At 41.3% G+C, this 23,590-nt stretch overlaps 1 protein-coding gene across 1 annotated transcript in view; it reads right to left on the bottom strand.

Moving 5' to 3' along the window:
• Positions 1-2,200, bottom strand: part of SMS (spermine synthase) — a 54,565-nt gene extending 52,365 nt beyond the window's left edge. Inside the window, exon 1 of the mRNA XM_059816264.1 lies at positions 2,082-2,200. Within this exon, the coding sequence (XP_059672247.1) occupies positions 2,082-2,133 (52 nt within the window). The 5' untranslated portion in view covers positions 2,134-2,200. The remainder of the gene's footprint in view (positions 1-2,081) is intronic.
• Positions 2,201-23,590: the final 21,390 nt, after the last annotated feature.

Here is a 23,590-nt window from a genome sequence, read left to right as displayed (position 1 = left end):
AACCTCAACTAGTTGATGATCTATGATTCAGCATTAAACTTTAACTCCTTTAACACAAACTACAAATGTATATTCACCAGTTTTTCCTCTCTATAGACAACTCTTTATACTTTGGGCCTTAAGCACTAGATGAGAGGAAAAACTCCACATGAAAAGTACAAGCCACCTTCAGAGCTGTCATGGGTGGAAGAAAGGTCTCCACATGTCACTAAAGATATCTATTGTGCTGAAACGAACACAAGAGAAAAAAGCCTCTTCCCTCCTTTGACCTACACAGCAACACTTCTACAATTGGTCCATTCCCTCACTCCCATTTAGGCACATCCATCTTGATTGGAGAAAGATGCAAACATTGTCTTCAAAAGTAAAGGGAAACAGAATAGAAAACCTACCTGAAGGCAAGACAATACTTAAGATCAGTACCACACTCCCTATTTAATTAATGGCGTAGCTTTTGTACCTTAAAGCAGCCAATATAATGGGAGCTTATTTTCAATACACCTAGTCCTACTTTTTTCCCTGGCAATTCTGAGTCTTCTGCAGAAGCCAGTTACTGATATAACCCTTGAACCCATGATAGCTCAGGGAACTAAACAGATGAAAGCAGTCATTTTGGGGGCTGGGCGGTATCCACAAAAGTTTATTTTAGACTGGTTTAGCTTCCCGATTCTGCTCACGCTACATCAGTCAAGCACAAGGTGCAAGGCAAACGGCAGGACTATCTATCTCATTTGCCATTAGGTCATCATTAGAGAGGCTAAGCTACACTATGAAAGCCTCCCCGTAAAATGGAAACTGGAAGACTTTCACCATGAAACACAGTAGAATATCCTAAAGCACACTGTTTGGAAACAACTCCACTGATACCTTCCTCCTCTCTGCTCCCAGCTCTCCGAAGCACAAACGCAGCAATGCCACGACGGGCACAGCATGCAGCAAAGCCTCTGGGGTCAGGAACCTCTCTCTCAAATCAAGCTATCGACAGATTTTATCTGTAGGTGCGGGGAACTGCCTTCACACCCCCCTCCCTCCGTAAGGGAAACGGAAAGGGGGACGACACAGAAGGTCAGACCCCCAGAGGCACGCCGGCCCCGGGAAGGGCCTGCCCAGGGGAGGGTGCCGCGGAGCGGGAAGCCCAGCCCGAGCTGGCGGCCTTGCTCAGCATTCACCGACTTCGCCACCCGGCTTTGGCGCCCATGGCAGCTCCCCCCCGTTAAACCTTTTCGCCCATCTTGGCCGTTGAGAAACGTGGTTGTTTCCTCGGTTTCTGGCTCAAACATGCCCCCTGTAGATAACTACGGAGTAAAGCTCTGAAATAGCCGGAGGCTGAGCCAAAGCCCAGTTTCATCGCTAATCGCTTCCTTCACGCTTTTGCGACGAGATCAGGCAAACATCGAAGTGACAAGACACTCACGTTATTGCACCCGCACCTTGCTCTGCGGGAGTTACGAGCCCGCTTCACCGCCCTCGCCTGAAGCGCGGAGCAAGGGCTGCACTAACCGGGGCGCCGAGGCGGGCTTCGCGGGGACCCCCCGCCCGGCCGCCCCGAAAGAGCGAGGCCCGCCCGCCCTCCCCGCGGGCCCGCGACGCAGCACCTCCCGCCCGACCGCTTCCCCCTGCCGCCGGCGGAGAAAGCCCGCCCTGGCGGCCGGCCGGGGCCCGCCGCGGTGACCGGCCGGGGCACCTGCACGGGCGCCCCCCGCCCCTGCACAGCCAGGCTGTCCCCAGCGCGGGGCGGCCGCGCGGCACCGCCGGATCAGGGCAGGAGGCCGCAGCGGGCCGCTCGCCTGCCGGGGGCGGGTACGGCAGCCCTGGGGAGCGCGGGAGCACCTGCCCGCTGGCAGAGGCAGATGCCGGGCGTGGGGGGGACACAGGCGGACAGGGCGCGCCAGGGAGAGGCCCAAGGGAGGGGGCGCCTGCGCGGGGCCTGGCGGGAGGGCGGGCGAGCGGCCGCGCCGCTTCCTCGGCGGCGGCAGCAGGGGCGAGGGGAGGCAGGGCGCGACACACCGCCAAGGAGGGGGGGGGGGGGGGTGAGGGGGGAAGGGGGAGGGACGCGCCCCCCCTCCCGCCGCAGCGGTTACCTGTGGCGCCGAGCAGGAAGTCCAGGGTGCTGTGCCGCGCTGCTGCTGCCATAGTGAGGTAGAGCCCTGTGCCATGCCTGGAGGAGGCGGCGGCGGCGCGGGGAGTGCGGCGGAGGAGCCTATATGCGCGCGGGGGCTGCAGCGGCGCCGCGGGGGTGGGCGCGCGCCGCGCGGGGCGGGGCCCGGCCGACGGGGCGGGGCAATGGCGGCGGGGCGGGAGGACAGTGGCCGTTGGCGGCCTCGCGGCCCGCGGGAGGGAAAGGGGCGCGCTGGCGGCGGGCGGGCAAGGCCGGCGGTCGCGAGAGGAACGGGCGCCGCGCGTGCGGCGTGTGGCTGCGGGGGCTGGTGCCGGCCCGGCCCGGCCCAGCGGGCCCCCGCGCCGCCGGCGGGAGCGGCGCGGGGCGAGGACCGCGGCCGCTGCGGCGCGGCCGCCCCTCCCCGATGGCGCGGCGCCTCGGCGCGGCGGTTGGTGCCTGCGCGCCCCGGGCCGCCAGCTCCCGCCTCAGGCCCCGGGGCTGGGGCTGGTCAGTACGCCGGAAAATACCCCACCGAAGCCAAATCTTCAGGCTTCCATTCACGCCCCCACCCCCCCGGTGAAATCCTTTGATGGTGTCCCGGGGCTGGCGCCGCGGACCGGCTTCCAGCAGCGGCGGTGGCCTCAGCGCTGGGGCCGCTCAGCTGCCGCAGAGTTGCTTGTCACCCGTTGCCCTTGCTGGGCAGGGAGGGTGCCGTGTTTCCCGCGGCTTTAGAGGGACCATCATCAGAGAATCTCCAAAGCCATTTGTTTAAAGTCACTTTTTTGTGTATCTCTAAAAAGGATAACTGTAAAATAGCGTGCTGAAGCCACAAATGACATAAAGCACGTGTAGTTACAAACCCAGAAACATACCATCTAGAAGTGGTTAGTGATAGGACTGATGTTTAATTTTGTCAGTTACTACAAGTTTCACAGCTCTCGGTTCCTTTGCAGGGTTGAGATCGAATTTGCACAATACCATGGCATCAGTGATTTCATGTGATTCCACAATTAAGAGGTTTACAAATTATCATTAATGTGTAATCTAATGTACTACCATCATTATTTCTGTACGTTGCAATAAGGTTTTTTCAATCCAAGCTTACAGTATCCTTGTTTTGAAGAGTACAATTCCACACACACATCCTGAGCAAAGCAAAAACATTCACTGGAGATACGCATCAAGAGGCATAGGTGTCTGCAGGTCTGATACCTGCACTTTTGTCAGCTGGTGTTCATTTGACACAGCCCATCCATGAGAGGCTTTTTTTTTTATGATTAATTAGCCAAAGCACAGGGCTTTGCAGGTTCCCATTAAACATCTTTGATCCCATCCTGGATGTTACAGGGGATTACATAGTCCTGTTTGGGTAGATTGGGTATCCTTGGTGCCATTTCACCAGGTATTCTGATTTTTCTTAGTGCCATGCCTTTTTTTTCTTTTTTTTTTTTTTTTTTTGACCAAAATCAGTGCTTCCTGCTGCCATCTCTGATCTCTCCGCTGTTTTTTACAGACATGCAGCTGCCACAAGACAGCCAGGAAAATCCCTGTACTTTATGATCTCTTATGTCTCTCACCTTTGCTTGTGGCGGCTGCAGTTGTTTCAGTTACCATAAAGGAGCTTGCTGGATTGGTTTTTGCTGTCTTAAACCTCAATGGCAGCAAGGAACTAACCAATGCCTTTTGTTCAGTTCAACCTATTACATTATCTTTCCATTGTGGAATAGTTGGAAGAAGGTAATGGTGATGTTGTCACCTAAGTACCTTCAATTGTATTTGTTCATATGTGCCAGGTGCCTAGCTAAATTATGCCCTTATATACACATGAGCAGCTTTGCTGGTTTTACAGGAAAAAAAGAACACCAATTTGCCATGCAAATCTTTTCCTGGCATTAATTTTGCTCCTTAAGCCGACCGTTAGGGACTGGCACTTGAAGAGGGGTGGAGCATCATCTTTTTAATTAAATTTGCTATGAAAAAAGACGTTGAGCAGTTGTCTTACCATGTCCTTTTTTATATGGACGGGAATTTTATGGATTAGCAGTGGACTTCAACTGAAGAGCTGAAAAGGCTAATGAATTCTTTCAGAGAACAGTATGAAGTCTTTCTTTTTTAAACTTTGACTTAAATGACAGATATTAGCCATAAATGGCTTTCACAGCTGTTCATTAGGTTAGGTGGAGCTGAGAAAGCTGGCAAAAGAGCTTGAACAAATTGAAAAAAGGAATACGGGTGGAAAAGAAGAGGTTCATCTTGGAAACATTGGGAGAGCTGTAGGAAAACATTCAACAAGAGGAAGAAATCTGCAGTATCAACATGCAGGAGTGAAAGTGGACAGTAGATTACATATGGTCTTACAGAACAGCGTAATAACAAAGCCCACAGAATTTAAGGCTCCGTGTGAAGGATCCCATTGCTGAGGAAGAAACCAATAGACTTTCTCTTCTGCTTCTTTGGCATGACTACCCTGTGCATACTGCTTAACTAAGTCATGCCTGGGATATTTTTGGGAATCTTCCTGTTAGAAAATTACACTGAAGGGAATTTAAAGAAGAGTAATTAAAATAATTAAAGAGATGGAGAGATTGATTTATGAGACAAGATCAAAAGAGCTGGAATATTAAAACATGTTTCACAAATGCTGTGGAGTTTGGATGACATCATATTGTTAAGATTAGCACAGGCTATATGGAAAGGGTTTATTCAGTGTAAGATTATGTGCATATTTTGAAACCAGTAGAGGCTGCAAAAGTGAGCGCAATGGTGAAAAAAAGGTTGAGACACCGGTGTTTGCTGAGTTATGGAAAGCTTTGTGCTGAAAAGCAAGGGCAGAGGCCCTACCCTCTACAGGTAGATCGGACAGATTAGATAAAAGACACAGACTGATGGGAACAATCTTGCACTGGAAAAAAGTTGGGACAAAGACCTTGCATGGTATGCAATAACCTGCACTAAAGGTGCGTTTTAGCCTGCATCACCTCTGTTCTCCATACAGGACCATGGTGGGCTGAAATGCCAAGTGTTCCTAGTCGCAAGGTTTTTCAAGCAGAGTGTAGTAGCGTTTTTAACCACGAGCTCTCAGTTCATCTTCCCTGGCTACATCCACCTGCATGCATTGGTCTGAAAATATTTCAGCTACAAGTGCCACAATCTAAAGTTCGCCTCAGGAATTAAAGTTAAAACCAAGTTTTTCTCATAGACAGCTAAGAAATATCCTTTAACAAGAAGATTTTTTCCTCTTGTTTATAACCTTTTCGGCAAACTTCAGGTCTTTCTGAGGCCTGCTTAGGGTACACTAGTATTGCTTGATGTTAGTAACCTTTTTTTTTTCCTGAATGGCTAAACGAATTTCTAAAGTGATGACACATTTGAGACAGGAGTTCGCAAAGGCTGTGTTAGCACTTGTTTAGGAATACCTGTATTTCTCATAGCTTTGTCACTCATGAATAATGTGGTCATCTCACAATGCTAATTAAAACCTTGAAATCAAACATACCTATTTAAAATATACGCACACACAGGGATTCTCCCCATGCCTGATTCTGTATATTCAAAGTATTGTTAAACATAATCAATTCATGCTAAGCAGAGGCATTTATACGATTCCATTAAATAAGCAGTGTAACATGTGCAAACATGTAGCCCCATGCTGAAGTGACTGCTAGAAGATAGTACCAAAATGGGAAAAGCAGGGGCTGCAAACAAAAGAGGGTTAGCATTTGATGCAAACGCCTGCAAGTAGTTTCATCACCTTCACTGTTTATGCATTGTAGCAGGTCAGGTTTTTCCCAGGGCTTTTTTTTTTTTTTTTATTTTAACACAGCTCTAGTCCTCTAGTATTTGCTTATAGTTGATAGAAGTTGCGGTAAATTTTGAGGGGTAGGAGAGGGAAGATAATACTTCATTTTAGAAAAGTATTATGGGGGGAAAAAAGGGTCTTGTAAGTTAGTGGTTGTTCTTAGAAAATTATTTGAGGTAAGAATGTGGTACCACAATTATGACCAAAGGTGAAGTTCACCTCTTCGCAAAACAGTGTATCACATTATATAAGATAAACTGATGTTTTCTAGAGGTGAACATCTGTTTAATACAGCTAAGAAAACTAGAACTCAATATTCTAAAGAATTTACTTCTTTCATTCTTATTTCTACTTTTGTGTCTGAGCATGTTACTGTTTACTAAAACAAATACAATTTATCTCCCCCTTCTTGGATGCTCAGAATCAAATATGTAGGCTTGCTGGGGCATTGCTCTGGAGACTTAAAAAAAAAAGATAGCCAACTGTCTCTTTCAAATTAAATTTAGGCACTGTGGAGCCTACATCTTACTGGAAACTGTGAAAAAAATCTCTAAAAACAAGCATATTGAGTTGAACAAGGGAACATTCAAGTAGATTACAAGATTTTTAAGTTCTGCAAACAAGGACCCTGGAGAGTCAAATTATATCATAGGATGTAAGGCTTCTCACACAACAAGGGAACAATTTCAGGAAGTTTTAGCAAACTCAGATAAGAGTTAATTGCTTAAATAAGTGCTACCATAAATTATAGCAGCTATTATACTCTCTGCTTTTTGAGAGCCCTCTGCTGGATTTTGGCCAGAGTGCTGCGTTTGAACCCTTACGGTGGGATTTCCTTTGATCCAAATAGACTCCAGTCTGTCTCTTTTGGGCAGAGGTTATTTAGCAGGGAGGTGAGATGGCCCCAGCTGTCTAGTGGCCCCAGGACCCTGGTTACCCTGCACACCTTCTTCAGGGACACCCTACTTGTGTTAGCACACTCACTAATCAGGTTTCGAGATTGACAGAAACTAACAAATTATTTTGATAGCACTGAGAAGTAACCATGGAAGCCACTGACAGACTATTCCTTACCTTTGCCTCCCACCAGCATCCTCTAAGCTTAGCCCAGGGTCATACCTCCAACCTGCACATGGTGGGGGTTGTTAGTTTTTTTTTTCCTAACTGTGAAAATACCACAGGCCTGACAGAGTTTCTTTCTATGTCTCTCTATAGATGTTTAACCATACAACAGAGTTCCCCAGAGTCCCAACTAATATTTCCTCATCCCCAAACCAAATACAAAGAAAGGCTAGATGAACACTGCTTTTCCACCCCAACCACAGTCTTGCCCGTGAACCCATCACATGATGCAGCAAAATGGTGTCAAGCTTTTCCTTAACATCTGTGTCATCTCTCAGAACAGCTACATCCTATAAGCAGTCCCTTTTGGTGTTTGAAAATAGCCCCCGAGAAACCTTTTCATAACCATCCTCAGATGACCTCCCCCACTCCCTCTTCATCCCCAGTCATCATCTGATCCTGTGGCCAGCTCATCAGGTGATTCCCGATCCCACATCAGATGATCATTATCTTGGATAGCAACCAAAGGGCTTGCCTGGGTTGTCCACCTTCTTTATCATGCCTGTCACGTCATCCAGATATACCTCTTCAGACATCGATAGGGCTTGCTAGTACTAGTCTTCCTTTATGACCTAAGCTATGGAAGTTATGTTTGATAGCTGCATCAGCTTGTTAGAATATCTTAACCACTCCCAAGTGGTGACTTACAGACCCAGCTACAGGACAGGACCTGTGGTTCACAATCAAAAAGAATATAACAGAAAAAATTGAATTCTGATGCCTTGTTTCCTTGTATGTAAAGCAGAACGATGGCGAGCTTAGGTGAGGTCAGAAAACCAGTGCTGGGGGTGGCTATGTGCAGTATGGTTGGGACTTTGGGATAGCCCTCTCCTTGTTTCCGTCAGCGATAGAACAGTCATTTTTCTATTACCATAGCCTAGTTTTTTTCTGTTCTCCTTCTGTTTTGTCTTCTATTTCCTAATAATTACAGTCACAAAACCAGTAATGCATAGTCCATTTTCCCAATCCAACCAAGTCACAACATCCTGTCTATTGATTGATCATTTCCCATGTTGTGCCGGTGACTTCAGGAAGAGGTTAGGCCCTGGATATCAAAAAAACTACACTGAACAGGTAAATCCCCTATGTTTTTCATCACAGCACTCTGTATTCAGTGAACAGCATTCTCCTCTCTTTTGATCAAGGTTAGCAGTTACAGTTGAAATAATGTAAAAATGAAATCAGATCAATGAAATCTTAAGAAAAACAGGTCAGGGAGGGAGGATTTCTTTTTATACCTTTTAAAACTGTGAATTAGGGCAAGATATACATAGATTGATAAATTGTAACCCTTGACTTGCATAACATGAAGGAAATACTATTCTTTCTGATCAAAGTGTTTATAGTGAGGGAGGGAGGGAGGTCCTGCACAGAGAAGAATGGATGGTAAATTGATTAAAATTAGAATTATTAATTCTTCCAGACAGCATGAGGAGGCAGTAAAACAGATTACCAAAAGAAAGGCAGTGTAAAAAAAGAGAGTGGAAAAGATGTTTTAAGTGCAATAGAGACCAGTAATACTTACCTTACTTTATATGCATGTTGTACAATACTGTTTCTCATAAAGTTATTCCTTTTAGTTATGTTTTCTAATTCCTTTTTGAGTGATGATGTCTCAGCATGCAATCTGTGAGAAACACTGGTAAATGATAATGTGAACTTTTTTCTGATATCTATATTATACACTGGATTTTTGCTTCTCATGTGAAAAGCTGTTGCCACCAAAGTCAAAGATAGACTTACTGCTGACTTCAAGGGAGACAGAATTTCCATCTTTGATGTACTGCAGACAAGGTTAGATTAATACTCTGTTTGTTACGTGGTCATTTAACTTTCCAGGCAGAACTGTATGTAACTGCATTCAAAATATAAACCCAAGAATGAACAAAATGCCTAAATACATGTCAATAAATCATACTAACTACAATTAAGTCACACACATGCTGTCATAACTTTGTAAGGGGTATTAGTTCATGTTCACTAGGTCAGCTTTTTTATTATAAGCAGAGGTATTATCATCTTGCCTGTCATGAGTGAACCTTTTGGTTGCAAGTGCAATACAAATTCCAAGCAAAAAGATGGTCTCTTCCTCAAAGGGATTTCTAGATTAAATAAAGGTGCCTGTCCAAAAGGCCAAAGTGTCAGTGCAGAACAGCTGTTCCACATCAGGCTCTCCCGTGAGCCCTGTGCGTGAACCTCATCTCATCTAACTCAGATGTCTACAGTCCAGAAGCCTGTATTTGATCTGGTTGTCTTGACTGCATTCACAACCAGCACAGAGCCATTTTTAAGATGCGATTCATCTCACCCTGCAGTAGATGTCTAAAACAGATCCGATAAATTGTGCTCTGCTTCTCTCTGTTGACTATGAACAATTCAGGTGAATTCCACTCTGGCATTCCACATCAATGGAGTGCTTTGCACAGATTAAATTAATTTCCTTCTACTCAGAGATACTCTCAACGTGGAGTAAGAGTTGCCATGTGGGGAGTTAGAGCAATGATTACTCTTTAAACCTTTGCTCCTTAGTAGAAACTTTTGCACAAACTTCTTCGTTCATTTTCTATTGTAAATAAGAAACAACATGTGTTTAGGAAAGAGAGATGAGTTTTCCAAGGGAAAAAAACAATACACTAAGATAATACTGATCAACTCAGCAGGCCATGATCTGATTTTATTGGCTGCCAGACCATTTTTGAGTTTATTAGAGGCATCACAGAAAAATGTTGGAAGAACTTTGTGCTGATTCACAGGCAGTTCCTCTAAGAAGTTGTCAGGTAACATCTAATTATAAATCTGTATTTTTAAATGCAAGGCAATTAAATCAAAAGATAGAGTCAAGAATATAATCCAAAGTGATTGATCTATAGGTCACCTAAATACTTTCACAATTGGAATAGACCAAATTTGGAAAAACAGACTAAAATGTAGTTAATCCTCCAAAACTTACATAAAAATACTAAACCTATTGATAAAATAAAATATTAATGTATTCTAATCTGATACCAAAACTTCACCAGAACTCAATAAAGTAATAGTTGGCACTAATTACAGCAAAGTGACTTTTGGAACTGACATAAAAATTTTCAGCCTAAAACAGCCTGTTGTCTTAAATATCAGAAAACTTATGTGTCGTAGCAACCCGGAAGTTTGTCAGATAATACATACTTGATTGCGGAGTTTGGTCCTCACTGGTACCAGCTCAGTCTTTACTAAAATGTCTCAGTTGATACTTTAAGAGAAATAAATGTCTTCTAATTAGAGCAGTAGGTTGAGAGTCAGGAGATCAGTGTTTTAATTCTTAAACTGCTACTGATTATTCCACCTTGGATAAATTAAAACCTATCTGAAAAGTGGTAGTAACAGTACTTTCTTTCTCTATTAGTTTGTAAACCCATGAGGACAGAAACTGTTTCAGCTGTGGCATTTTTAAAAAACACAAATTCAACAGCTAACTATAAATTTCTCTTGTCAACAATGTACTTGATATTCTACATAAATTTTCCATAATGTTTCTTTATTACTTTCCTTACATTATCTGAATAATTCCTCAGTCAGTCCTTATTATAGTCTCCAGTTATTTAACCATTAGATTAAGAAATGTTTTCTTTTTTTGTTGTTTTTCTTCATTACTCTGATAGTTAATTTTGAACTGAAAGAACTTCTGATGAACAAAAAATTGTGTGTGTAGCTATTGTTAATGATCAAGCATTTGCTCAAAAGATAACAAGTAGTTTTCTTAGGGGTTTTGGCTGCAACACTTACAGAATGACTACTATTGCCAGCACTGTTAACGCTGAATACAAGAAAATCAGAAAATTCATCAGATGATAGGAATACTTACCATATGCAGAGTTCAAATGAAACTTTTTTTTCTTCCCGGCATTGGAATTCCGGAAGGTTTTCTTCAAAGAGGTGAGAAGTGAAAATCTTGAGAGGCAAGATTTTCAAATACTTAAAGGGATTTCCAGTTGAAACTGCAGCTACATTGTGTTGGTAACACCTGAGTATAATTTTCAAAGGCAGGACTTTGGAGTGCCATTTCTATTCTGACTTTTAGGCTGAAAACGGTGAGAGAAATGCAGACTTCCAAAAAGAGAGAGAGCAAAAGGATTTATTGTACAAAAATCAAAACATCATTCATTTCCTCTGTCTGGGCAAAATTAGAAGGAAAAAAACTCCCTTGACGAGAGTTATGTCAAAGCATAGGCAATGAAGATGCCGGTTGCTTCAATAAACAAAGGTGTAAGATTGCTCAGCTACATAAAGTAAGGCTAATCGTACAGGGTTCTGTAATTTAAGGACTTCAAGTATCTTATGCAATAACATGCAATTGTATTTTCTTTTTTAAAGTTTATTAATTCAGAGTCTTACTTTTTTGAGTGTATGAGTCCTGAAAAGAGCAAGCAGCTATTTTATTTCCTGTAATTCCCCAATCCCAACTTTACTAGCATGACATGCAAAATTACAAATGTCCATGAACAGGTAGTTGCCTTAGAATTTCTGGTGTGGAAATATTTCAATTTTTCAATTAAATTTTGATAGAAAGGTTGCTTTTATGACCTTAAGCAAATGGTGGGTAATTTAGTTTGGTTTGGCTCCTATACTTTCAGTGTTTGTTGGAATTGTTATTATGCAGTGGTTCAGCTGTAAGAAGAAAAGAATGTATTGTCATACTTGCAGGGTATTAGAAATCACAGTTAGGTTTCTCTTCTGATCTAGGCAGTGATATAGTGGCATTGAGTTTGTACTCTGATGAATTCAGACAACAAGCTGCTCTGTTCTGAGTGCTCACTTCTTCCTTACTTCTTTTTCTGTTTTGCCCTGTTTTCAAGGGCTAACATCTATCATAGTCTACAATACTGTGTCTCGTTGTGCCAAAAGAGTTCAAGTTGGTGTCTTGCCAATGCCAAAAGACATTGACTCAAAAAGACATTTGAGAATGCTGAAATGAAACTTTTGGATTATATTTTCTTTTTGATTCCTGTTTTAAAGTATACACTGTTGTATTTCTCTTCATCACATACTCAAACTAACACAGCCCTGTGTAACAATAAACAATACTGAACTGCCAGCCTTGAACTTTTACTGTTTGCTTAGGAAGTGTGTGCTAATGTGAAAGTGTATTAATTCATTTTTTGACCAACATATGGTGAATAACAGATTTTGCAATAAAAATGCTTCAGGAAAAAGGAGATACATTTTCAGTGTGACAGCCACTTTTGGCTATGTCAAACAAAGCCATGAAACTTAACTTTAGCCAATATGTCATGCAGACTTTTTGGAACAAAATTATGCAGTTGCCCGACTCCGTTCTTTCAGAGATCTTTTCGACAGATTTTATTCCACTCTGACATGGTTACACTGTGCCACTGAGAGCTGCTGACACAAGGACCCCAGGGCTTTCCTGGCAGATGAGACCAATTGTCCTTTGTGTTATGGGCAGTTACATACAGCCAGACTTACCGTGGAGCCTTTGCTGGCTCCAGCACCGTAAGAGTGTAGAAGCAGTGTACAGCTCTGCTTTCCCACACACTGTCCTGCGTTGAAACTATTCAGCTGGATTAAAAGACCTGGCCCTAAGAGATAAAAGCTTATCCTGTCATAAACCAGACATGAGTAACGATATTGGAGCGCCTCACGCCTATCTCATCTGCAGAAACGTTATTTGCTGCAGCACTTTCTGATGGTATTGAAACAAGCTCCGTAGGATCACACTGGGAGGAGCTGTAATAGAGTTGCAGGAGGAAGCCAAGATGGTCGGAGGAAATACTAGTAAGCACCTTACTCTTTAAGTATTCAACTTCCCTGAAAATATGTCCTTTTCAGCATTCTTACTGTTGGATCCCTCCTTCCAGTTATGCGATCACATGATTATGATTTTGCAGGGTAAACCTAAGGGACTCTTTTAAAAGTTTCTTAAATTTCTTGACAAGAGACCAAGTCTATTATTACTACGCACATAGGACTGTTTAGAATACTGACCACTTGGCAACAAATTGGCTTTACTTTCAATGAGTTTTATTTACCTATTGTTTTTCTTTCTCATTCATGGATAATATCAAGCTAAAAATACATTAATTTTTTTTCATACATTTTTATTCAAAATGAAAATGGTACTTTTTGATGGGAAAGAGACCATAGTTTTCTGCTTGTAGGTAATATTTCTAGTCAAATTATATGTTGTCAGTAGCATTAGCTTTAGGCATACTTCTGTTAGTGAGCCTCACTTCTACCTGTAAAATAAATCATGGAGCCTAACTTTAAGGGATAGTGCATGTGTTATTGGCAGACTAATCCTATTCATATGACATCCATCATGCATGGCATATTTCATTGCCTGGATTATATGCAGTCTGTCTGAATGGTGATGCCAAGTAACACATTTACAGTATATCCTTCGGTAGAACACAACTGTTCAAAGCTCTATTTATGAACTGTTTAGGTGTTAAATGTCTTGTAAATGTTCCTGTCCATAAATGCAAGAGTTCCCACTTCCAATGCATTAGTAAAATGCACACATTTATTCACACATCAGTCTCTGGACTGGTTTTATCAATTTTAAAACCCAGGTGAATCAATGAAATTTTCTCTCTTCAGCTGGCTTTCAGTCAAGTCCACAATCACTTTCCCTGTGTGCCTTGAATGTTTAATCAGTAAACACTGCAGGGAAATATTTAACTACAAACAAAAATCTATCATCACTGCTATGTCATAAACACATAGGGAAATTCCTGTTTAATTTTCTGAAATTGCTTGCTTACAGCACTAAGTATGTGGGATTAAACTGTCTTTAAGAAAATGCGAGCTGAGAAGCAATAAGATGCTTTTGGCCCTCTGCTGCTTCTGTAGGCTTTGCAAAGATGCTATCATGCAGCATTTCAGTCATGGCAGGAATGAACTGGAAGTTGCTTGAGAAGAAGTGGTGGGTAGGTAAAAGGTTGCTATAAAACCTTAAGCCTCCCCTAAGGTCATATTGCAAGCTGCTTGGAATAACAAATGTTAAAAACAAGTAATGCAACTGTGGAGTAAATACACAAGTGCTGTCTAACTAACAAGACAGGGAGATAAAAAGACAAAAAAAAATGAGGTACCTCTGAATGAAGAAGCAGCAGTGGCTACCTATATGACCTTTCCTTATTCCTTACACCCCTTCTGCAGTTTCAAGCGCCGGTCATCTCTCCCATTCCCCCTCTGAACATCCTGCCTTCTCAGTTCCATTCTCTCCTTTCTTTTGCGTGATCATCACTTAACATCTTTGGTTACCGGAGGCCTCCTTCTTTAATGCTCTCCCAATTATTTCCCCTCCGTCAGCTTGGTTTTTCATTTGCTGCATGCTACTCCAGCCCTGCTTCTGTCTAGAGCTCTTTGATATCTAATTCACCTTATTATCTTTCACTCATCTTAGCAACTTTATCTGTTATTTAGAAATCAGTGGAGCATTCCCTGTCTTCCCATTCAAGCTGCACAATCACTTGTCCAACCTGTTCTGAATGAAGCACTGTTTGTTCTCAGATCTTTCTTCCTTTCCTTTTCTTTTCCTAAGCCATACTTTATTCTGTTTGATACTAGTCATTTGCATCCTCTCCTGCTGCGAGTCCTTTGCATGGTGTTCATTCCGTCAGTTTCTGACTTCTCTGCTGTTTACAACCTCTTCTTGCTCTGCCTGCACTGTTGCTGACTTCTTGACTGAATTAGTTTTCGAAATGCATACTGCTCTTTGGGTTTGGACTGTGTGAGAGAGGTCATGTTTAAGAGCTAGTATCTCTTTCCTGGAAGCCAGTCTTTCCAGTAGTGCACACTCCTCTCAAACCATCCTTTAGCAATACCTGGAGCCCCCCCCTCCAAGCTGAATTACAACCTCACATCACTGCACTCAGAAGAGGGGGTTTCTACACAGAGAATTTATAGTCCAAATACTAGCAATAAAAGGGATCAGCAAAACATCGTTGTTCCTGTTTTACAGTGGCTGAGCTGAGAGTTTAATTCAGACCTTGCAAAACTTAGTCCGATTTGTTAACGGTGGAAATATTCTGCGACTTGGACTGTCATCTCCCCGGTTCTCCTAGAAGCCAAACCAGGCCTGGGCAGATGTGGAGATTTTCTCAGCATCTGCCATAGTTACACGGTGTCACAATTAAGGTGCTGCCAATTTTGATGACATTGTTTTGCAGACTTTACTGTGAAGAGCAATCAAAGAGTAGAAACTGGTTCAAGGGCACTAAAACAGGCTGCTATTATTTCAGCTGTCCAGGAAGCTGTTGTGATTATATGCAACAATATGGCCACTGCCCTTATTGGCAACCATTTTCAGTTTTTCCAACCTTTTTCTTTTTTCTTTCAGTGAGAAGTAAATCACAAACATTCACAGATATAAACACAAATGTTATACAGCAGCATTAACACCAGCGATGTTTCTGGTGTGCAAGTTGGTTCTTTTTAAAGGACTTGATTTTCTGCTCTGTTGCATTGGAAAAGTAAATCCTTTAGAATGGGAATCTTAAAAACGTACCCAGATTCAGTAGTCACTTCCCAGAATCTTGGCCGCATCTTAATATGGTGCATATAATGCTTATTCACTGTAAAACCCTCTTTCTTCCTAAAGCAAATTACCCTTCAACATGAATCCAGGTTTTACTCTAACATCTCTAATGCCCTCAAGGGAGATAAAGCATTAAGCAGTGGATTGTATTAAAGTATATACCCTGGTATATATAAGCTGCTAATAATCCCCAGCCAGAAATGCAGCCTTTAAAATAGATGCCACAGCTGGCAAACTGAACATAATTAGGTAGGGAGTCATAATTCTACAAACAGTCCTTCTCAATCATATCACCACAGTAATTTCTTTTAAAGAGATGTAAAGAACAGAAAGGTTGACAAATATATTTGCTAATTAAGTCCTCAGCTGAATCAAGAGTAAAACACACAGATGCCTTTCTTCTCCTTTCCTTCCTCCTGACTGCATAGGAATGGCTTGCTGAGAAATTCTCACTTTTTCATTTAAAACCCATGTTTTTACTGACAAAAAAAGGGCAGGCAGATACTAATAACTCTGCAAAGTGGTTCTGGATTTTTTAGTGAGAAAGTGAAGTCACGATGGGGAGGTGCTGGGAAGGGCAGGGGGTAGAAGAAATACACGTTGTGAATTCAGTGTCAAACTGGTAATGAATGCGGTAGTGGTAATCAGCTCTCACAGGGAAGATGTATTTCTAACTGGCTTTCCAATCCTCAGTCTTGCTCTTGGCAGATGGAGAAAAGGCTAGTGAACAATTCTGTAGGTAAAAACGTAATTATTTACAACTACAGCAGAGATGTACAGTGTGGAAGGTAGAAAGGGGCCATTTGAGGCCACATGTATAATTGAGAATCCCTGTCTTTAAGTATGTTTGGTTTATTTCTAAGCCTATTCTAGCTAGGTTGATTTCTAAAACACTATTTTCAAGATTTATTGTCTACTTTGCTGACTCATTTTATTGTATTTTTTCCCTTAAAAATAAGAAGAGATTGATAATGCCAGATACCTAGCAATTACAAGTTGTTCATCATCATGTTTCAGTGATCTTAATGACACATACATACATAAAAAATGATATTCTGTTACTAGACTAAAATATTTTAGAATTGGGAATGATTCAGACCAATACTTACAATTTTTAGAACCTGTTCTAAAACATTCTTTAAAGGAATGTGGTGTGCATGAATAAAGACCCTTTGAGTAAGGTAATTGGACACAAACCAGTGTTTATTGACGCAAACCTTTTTATTCATTAACATGCTATGGATGAAAGAAAGAAGAAACAAGGCAGTGTAATACTCATTGGTTTCAAGTTACTTATATGGTTTTTGTGGGGTACTGTTTTACCCCGTTACACTATATACTGCCTGTCTGGGTGCTCTGAGCAATCCTATTTATTAATATATTCCTTCTTCCACATGGCTGTGGAGCAGGCTGTACCTAGGCTGTGTACATAGGCTGTGTCTCTGGTATGTTGGGTGAGAAGCAGCCCCACAGCGTGATCGCAACTCAGATAGCTATCTGTGGTGGTATTTCTTTCTTTATTGGCTGTAGAGAGAGGAAAAGATGATTATAGATGATTGTCCAAATGCCTAAAGCAAGTGACTCAAGCTAGGTGGGGATGAATTTCTGAATTCCTACCCTCATAGCAGCATCCTGTTCAATTGACCAGCAGCTTTGAAAGCTTGCTATGCTCTAAAGCAGAGAGAACTTGGATTCCACTTGATTGCTTTTACAACAACTTTTGCTACATAACTTTTACCAGATCTGCTTGGGAGAATAGGTCTATGTCTTACACTATGCAAGTAAGGGGCTTTGCAAAACACGTTAACTATAGCAAGGGAAACACATTGCTTCATTCTATAGATTGAAGAAACTGGGGCAAGGAAACTGTTTTCCTACCTTGTCAGGTCCAGTTCCGTCACTGTTTTTTAGGCTATGTCACCTTATTCCTCTATTACTTTAATACTTGATATTCCACTCCATATAGGGATGGATGTTTCCCACTGACATCAGTGTAGCCAGATCATGTCTGTGGTTAATAAGGATGGAAGAAAGGAGTCCTTTACATTTTCATATTGATAACAGCCTTCTTACTCATGCATAATTTGGCTCTGTTTTCATGCAAACATCATATTCAAGAATCACTTTATGGGCTCAGTCTAATTTGGACCTAGGATTTTCTGATAGCAGGTCTCCTTGTCTCACTGCAGTGTTAGATTTCATAGGACAGCATTCCAAAGCCTGGGATGCACCAGCAGAAATTTCTGATTTCAGATGCCCAACTGGGTAATAATTTAAGCTGTTCTTAAGAGAGATGGCTTTCCTTATGGCTGGAGAACAGCAAGCTTTCATCAGCAATAAGCTTGCTACAGTTTCTTCTCAATGACACATCAAGGTCAAACATTTGGTGCAGTTGAAGAGGAGACAGCCCGTTTCAAAGTTCCTTTGTTCATAAGCTTCCATCTCCAAAGCAGTACCCTTCCTAAGCTGTGAATAAAGTTAGAGTCATGTTTTTTTAAACATAGAAAAGGTATTTCAGCAACTACTGTAGAAAAGCAGAACAGCTATTCAGATTTTAACACACTTTTATTCTTTAAAATAAGAGTTGTCTTTTCCCCAAAGCTTAAAATTGACAATATCTCTTTAACATTCCTCTCCAACAAAACACCTCATTCTCACATGGTTTTGTACACATCTGTAGAGGAAGCATCCCCATACAGACTGCTGCATGATATTAGAATTAATGGTCCTGGATACCAAACTCCTTATGCTCAAAAACAAATACAGCAAAGGTTAAAAAACGCCAACAACAAAAAGACACAATTTAAAACATTCCTGGAGACATCGTGGCTCTGTCCTGGAGATTGTAAGTAGGTGCTAGCCAAGACCTCGAATTCACCTATAGTATTTCATAAACAGTCTGGACAGTGGTTAACTAAATAGACATTGGATTGTATCCAGAATGTTTCCCATCTGCCATATCCTGCTCCCACCTGTGCACACAGCATTTTCAGAGACAGAAGTAACCCCTGCTGCATTTTGTGGGATGCTTGATTTAAAACTTTCACACTGAGACCAAGTGCTTGACCGAGTCTCCCAGGCAAGAGGAACAGAATGCGCCATTGCCAGACCCCAGCCTGAACGTCGTGCGTGAGTTCTGCTGCTGCAGCAGGGCTGGGCATGTGCAGATGAAAACTTCAGGGCTATTTTGAGTAAAAATCTGAGCTAATTTTGGAGGCCTATTGACCTCAGGGTAAGCAAGATCCTAACCGTAGAGCTTAGTGAGCTCCACTGGCCTTAGTCCCCCCTTAGGACTGCGGGTCTCTTTCTGGGTCTGGCCCTAACAGACGGCTGCAGGTCTCCCAGGGAAGGTGTAGCACAGCAGGCCGTCTGTCCCACTGGGTGGTCTCACATCCGAGGCCCGTACAGAGCTGCTGAACCACTTTTCTTCACTGCAAGCTCTTATTTATGGATCTGACAATGCCATTTCAGTTTCCCTCACTGCAGCTGCAGCCTGTACGTTTCACAGCTTTCTAAGGCCACTAACAATCATTATTTTTATCTAAGCTGATGATAGTTCAGGTCAGCGGAAGTTGACCAAGTGCTTATCAAATTAGCATCTGTGTGTATACACAAACCCATGGCAGAAGAAAAGAGGTTTATTTCGCATTTCAAAGCACACTTTTGATCTAGAAGAAAGCCTTTTTTTAAGGGGCATTTTTTCAAGTTATTTTCTTATTTGTAATTAATAATAAAATATTTGTAATTAATAATAAAATTATTATTTTTTAAACTCAAATGACCACTCATTTTCTGGATTCTTTTTGCTGTTTTACATCAGAGTATGACAAGTTCAGGTTCATGACTCCTTAATCAACTACATTCACTGTCTAGATTTTTTTTTCCTTGTTACTATGATGAACTAAGTTCACCAAACCTGGACTGCTGGTTTGGCTGCAACCTTAATGTCTTCGGGTACACTGTACAGCTATAAAAGCTCATACAAATAATCCTCATTGCACTTGCCTTTGACTTAGTATAGAGCATGGGAAATGAACTGGAGAATCACATATATGAGAGTAGAGTGATTTATCACATTTAGCATCACATATAATATCCCATTGTTAAATGATAGTTTAATTTTTACACCATCATTTGCACATGCTAAAAGCAAGCCTCTCTAAGTAACCCTGTAAGTGAAAGCTGAGATGTTTTCTTCAGAATTGCTTTTGGTATTTCCATGTCAAGATAAAAAATAAAGGTTAAAAAAATTGCACAGTTCCCAGTTAGGTAAAGTTGCAAGTGAACAATAGGTTTCTGCATGTTTATGAAAAAATACTTCTTGATAATGTGTTAAGGTTTTCACAACTATTTCAGTAATATTTTAACTCCTGGTTCAGTTATATTTAATTGCACTTAAAGTGTTATGCAAAGGCCAGTTAGGTTAACTACTGAAGTGCTCTCCCTAGGAGTAACGTTGAAGATAAATGCTGGAAAAATAACCAGGGCTTTCATATATGACTAATAACTTATCTGAACCGGTCCAGTAAATGAAACACTGAATTTTGTCTAGTTGTAAAAAGCATATAATACAAGTTTTGTTTTGCCCATTTTTTCCTTCAGTGCTGCAGCACATTGAGCATTGCAAGCGCCTCGCAGAAGATTTCTAGGGAATAAATTCAATCATCTAATAAAGAACGGTAAACAGTTGCAGTGAAGAAAAAAAAAAATTTGTTGGTATAACCGGTGGTAAGTACCCAGGAATTTGTGGTTTATAATGCACGTTCATAATCTGGCTTTGTTGATTTTGCAGCGATGATAGAGATACAGGTGGTTTGGCCTAGTTTCTGCTAGTTATTCAAATAGCTGCAGGAATGAAAACAAAGCCAAGGGGCAAAACATTATAAAAATGGATTGATTAATTTTTCTTAATAATTGCATCTGTGAGGTCAACTCGTGCTGAAGAGGGAATGTGGAAACAGGAGAAAAGTCCTGACTTTGCATCCAGACTAACTGAAAGTAAGATCGGACCTGATCCTTAAACAGGGAGAGGGACACGGCTCCAAGGTCTAAATGCCCTGAACTGCTATCTAGAAGGACAGGCTTTTATTGCCTCTCTGATCTTATTACATGGGATGTTTCTACCAATGATGGAAGTTTGCTAGTTTTATTTGCAGCTCAGCTCTATAAATGCTTCAAGGAAAAAAGAAAAGTAGTATAAATGCTTATCGTGGAGTTACTAAACAGCAATTACATCTCCACTCGTAAAGGATACATGCTCTCTTTCCAATTTAAAGATTCTGTAAATGAACAAACCATCTCTCTCTGTCAAGCCCCTTCCCTGATTTTATCCCATTCCTAACGGTAAGTCTCACCACTTCTTTTCTCCTGCAAGGAGAAAAAGAGGCAAGTAGACAATTGTGGCAGTTGGCCAAGATGATCATAGTCCCCTCACGCAGCCTCGTCTCCACCTGGTGCCTCTTCGTCGCTTCCTGTCAATCTGTACACTGCTGCTACCACCACTCCACATCTGGAGACAGATGGTATTTTCCTTATAAAAGAAGCCTTCCTTTTTCTTGCTGTAGATATGGCAGCAATATTCATTGCTGCTGCTTCCAGATCTAAGGTCCAGAGCAGGAGGAGAATGCATGTATCTAGCCTAACTTTCATAAAACAGCATGTACAGCACTATCATGCACAAACAGAAAAGCTTAGATTTGTCTTTTTGTGAAATAAAACTCACTCAAAAAGCCTCATATTCCATTTTAATTCATGAGTCAAAAAGAAAAGAAATTCAAAGAAAGAAAAGGAGACAGTCAGGCTTGAATTTTTGCCCACATATAAGCATCTGGCGTGATACAAAATGCCCTCAGGTACCCCTCCTAGTATCCAGCTGCTGGTCCAGAATGTCTTTGATCTCCTATAGGGCCTCACCCACATCTGCCAGCTCCAAGCATAGGTCTTAGAAACCTTAAGACCTAAACCAACAGAAGACGAATGGAGACAAGTGGGTGATGAGTTTCAAAACGTTGTTCCAAGTCAGATTATTAACCTAAGAACACCTTAGGATATCTCAGACCACACTAGATGCCTATGTGGGTAACTGAATCAAATTCAGTAGGCTTAGAGGAATTTACACTTTAAAAATATCTGGTAATACTTTAATAGAGATCCTCACAGAGCTGTGAAAGGGAAAAAGATACAAAGGCTTTCAAAATACAATAGCAAGTAAAAAGGATGACATTTAACAAAAAAACAACAAAAAAAGAGAAAAGTATTTTTTTGGTTTGAAAGAGTCTATCCAGGGGTAATGAAAAAGGATATATGGCCATGTGTTTTCAGGACTGTCAGAAGTGGTAGTTACATAGTATTCAGCAACTACGGTATTTGCAAAGAACTAAAAAGAGGTAGAATTAATCAGAAATGTAGAGAATAAGATATATAATTACTAAGAACATCCAATTCTATTTCAACAACACTGCAGCCTTAAAAGCATCAAAGTAAACACCAGACCCATATCTGTCTGAGGTAGAAAAAGGGGAAAAAAAGTTAGTAGAAGTCTGGGTGATTGCCGCTTAGCCCTCATGAATGCTGTGGATTCTCCCAGCTTACCACCATAAGATTAGAATCAAACCTTAAATTGTATTTCATTGGGTAGTTCATATCAAAAGCTCAGAAAAATCTTAAGTAAGTGAGGTCAATGCATACAGATCTACTACAGATGTTTAGGAATGCTTCTGCTTGGTGATTCAAACTGGTATGATCAGAGGAAGAATTATATTAAGTCTTCTTTATAAAGTTACCAGCAGTAAGACTCACAGATACAGTATTTCTTTTTAAATCTTATCCTGAAATTATATCTGTGATTAAGGCACATTTCTCAAGATGACATTAAGACATCACTGATTTTATTCTAGACTACAGAGCGTACATAATCAGAATAAGGAGTAACGTTTTCAAAATCAACTGAAAAACCTCAGAAAAAATAAACTGTTGTCTCTACCTTTAAAACGGGTAAGAAAAAAGCCATCTCCTCATGCAAGTATTTAGAAAATTGCATAGCGACCTATCTGGGAAATCCTACCAATGTGTCCGATCTGTGCTTTGTGCCTATATCTCATGGTAATCTTTTATCTGGGAACAAAGCCATGCTTGCTGAAACAGCTCTGCTTGTATAAAGTAACAGCTTGTCCAATAAGCAACAAAGGACAATTTAGTTCTCAGTACGAATAACCTGGCTAACTCTAGATAGGCTTGCTCAAGAAACAGAGCTATAAATCTCCATTCTCAAATAAAGCTAATCAATCTAGTTACACCATGCTAACGCAGCCCCAGATAGCATCTGGATACCTAAGCAAACTTGTTCAGAACTAGCCAGGATATGTGCCCAGCTCTGGCCTGGCCTGTATATACAAATCAAAGATTGTGATACATAACATCACCTTAATGTCATTCGAAGATCTGACTTTTTAAGTTCTTCACATAGGACTGGCCTTAACACCCAGAGATGTGGTGTCACTTAACCTTTGACTGTGGCATCCTGTGTCAAATACTTCACTACAAACCAAGCTAACAGAAGTCCGTAACTCTGGAAGAGAAGAATTACTCAGGAACTAAGCCAAGAGAAAGGGATTTGCTCCTATAAGGCAGTCACTATGTACCTTGGTCACATTAAAATGAAGCTAGCTTTGCTTCGGAACAACATGTAGGTGTTTGTCTGCATGTACTTCTATTGTAACTCAAACTATTACTGTGATAAGCTGGTAAATACGGGAAAGTAAAGTGATAGTTATTATTAATTTTAGGAGATGAAAAGGATCCTGAAAAGGATAGTGATACCTTGTGGTACCTCGTCGGTACCCAGAGAGAGAATATAAATTACAAATTAAGAGTATGAGAATATATAAGAGAATACGGGACTTGCCACAAATAAGGAATTATGTCACTCTTACCTTATTTTTAAAAACAGATTTAAGCACATTTACAATCAAACAATGAATTTATTTGCAGGATACATTTATCACACATAGAAAACAATACTTATTGTTTG

This window comes from Gavia stellata, chromosome 1 (genome assembly GCF_030936135.1).
Source record: "Gavia stellata isolate bGavSte3 chromosome 1, bGavSte3.hap2, whole genome shotgun sequence".
Classification (NCBI taxonomy): Eukaryota; Metazoa; Chordata; class Aves; order Gaviiformes; family Gaviidae; genus Gavia; species Gavia stellata.
This window is presented reverse-complemented; position numbering and strand designations above follow the sequence as displayed.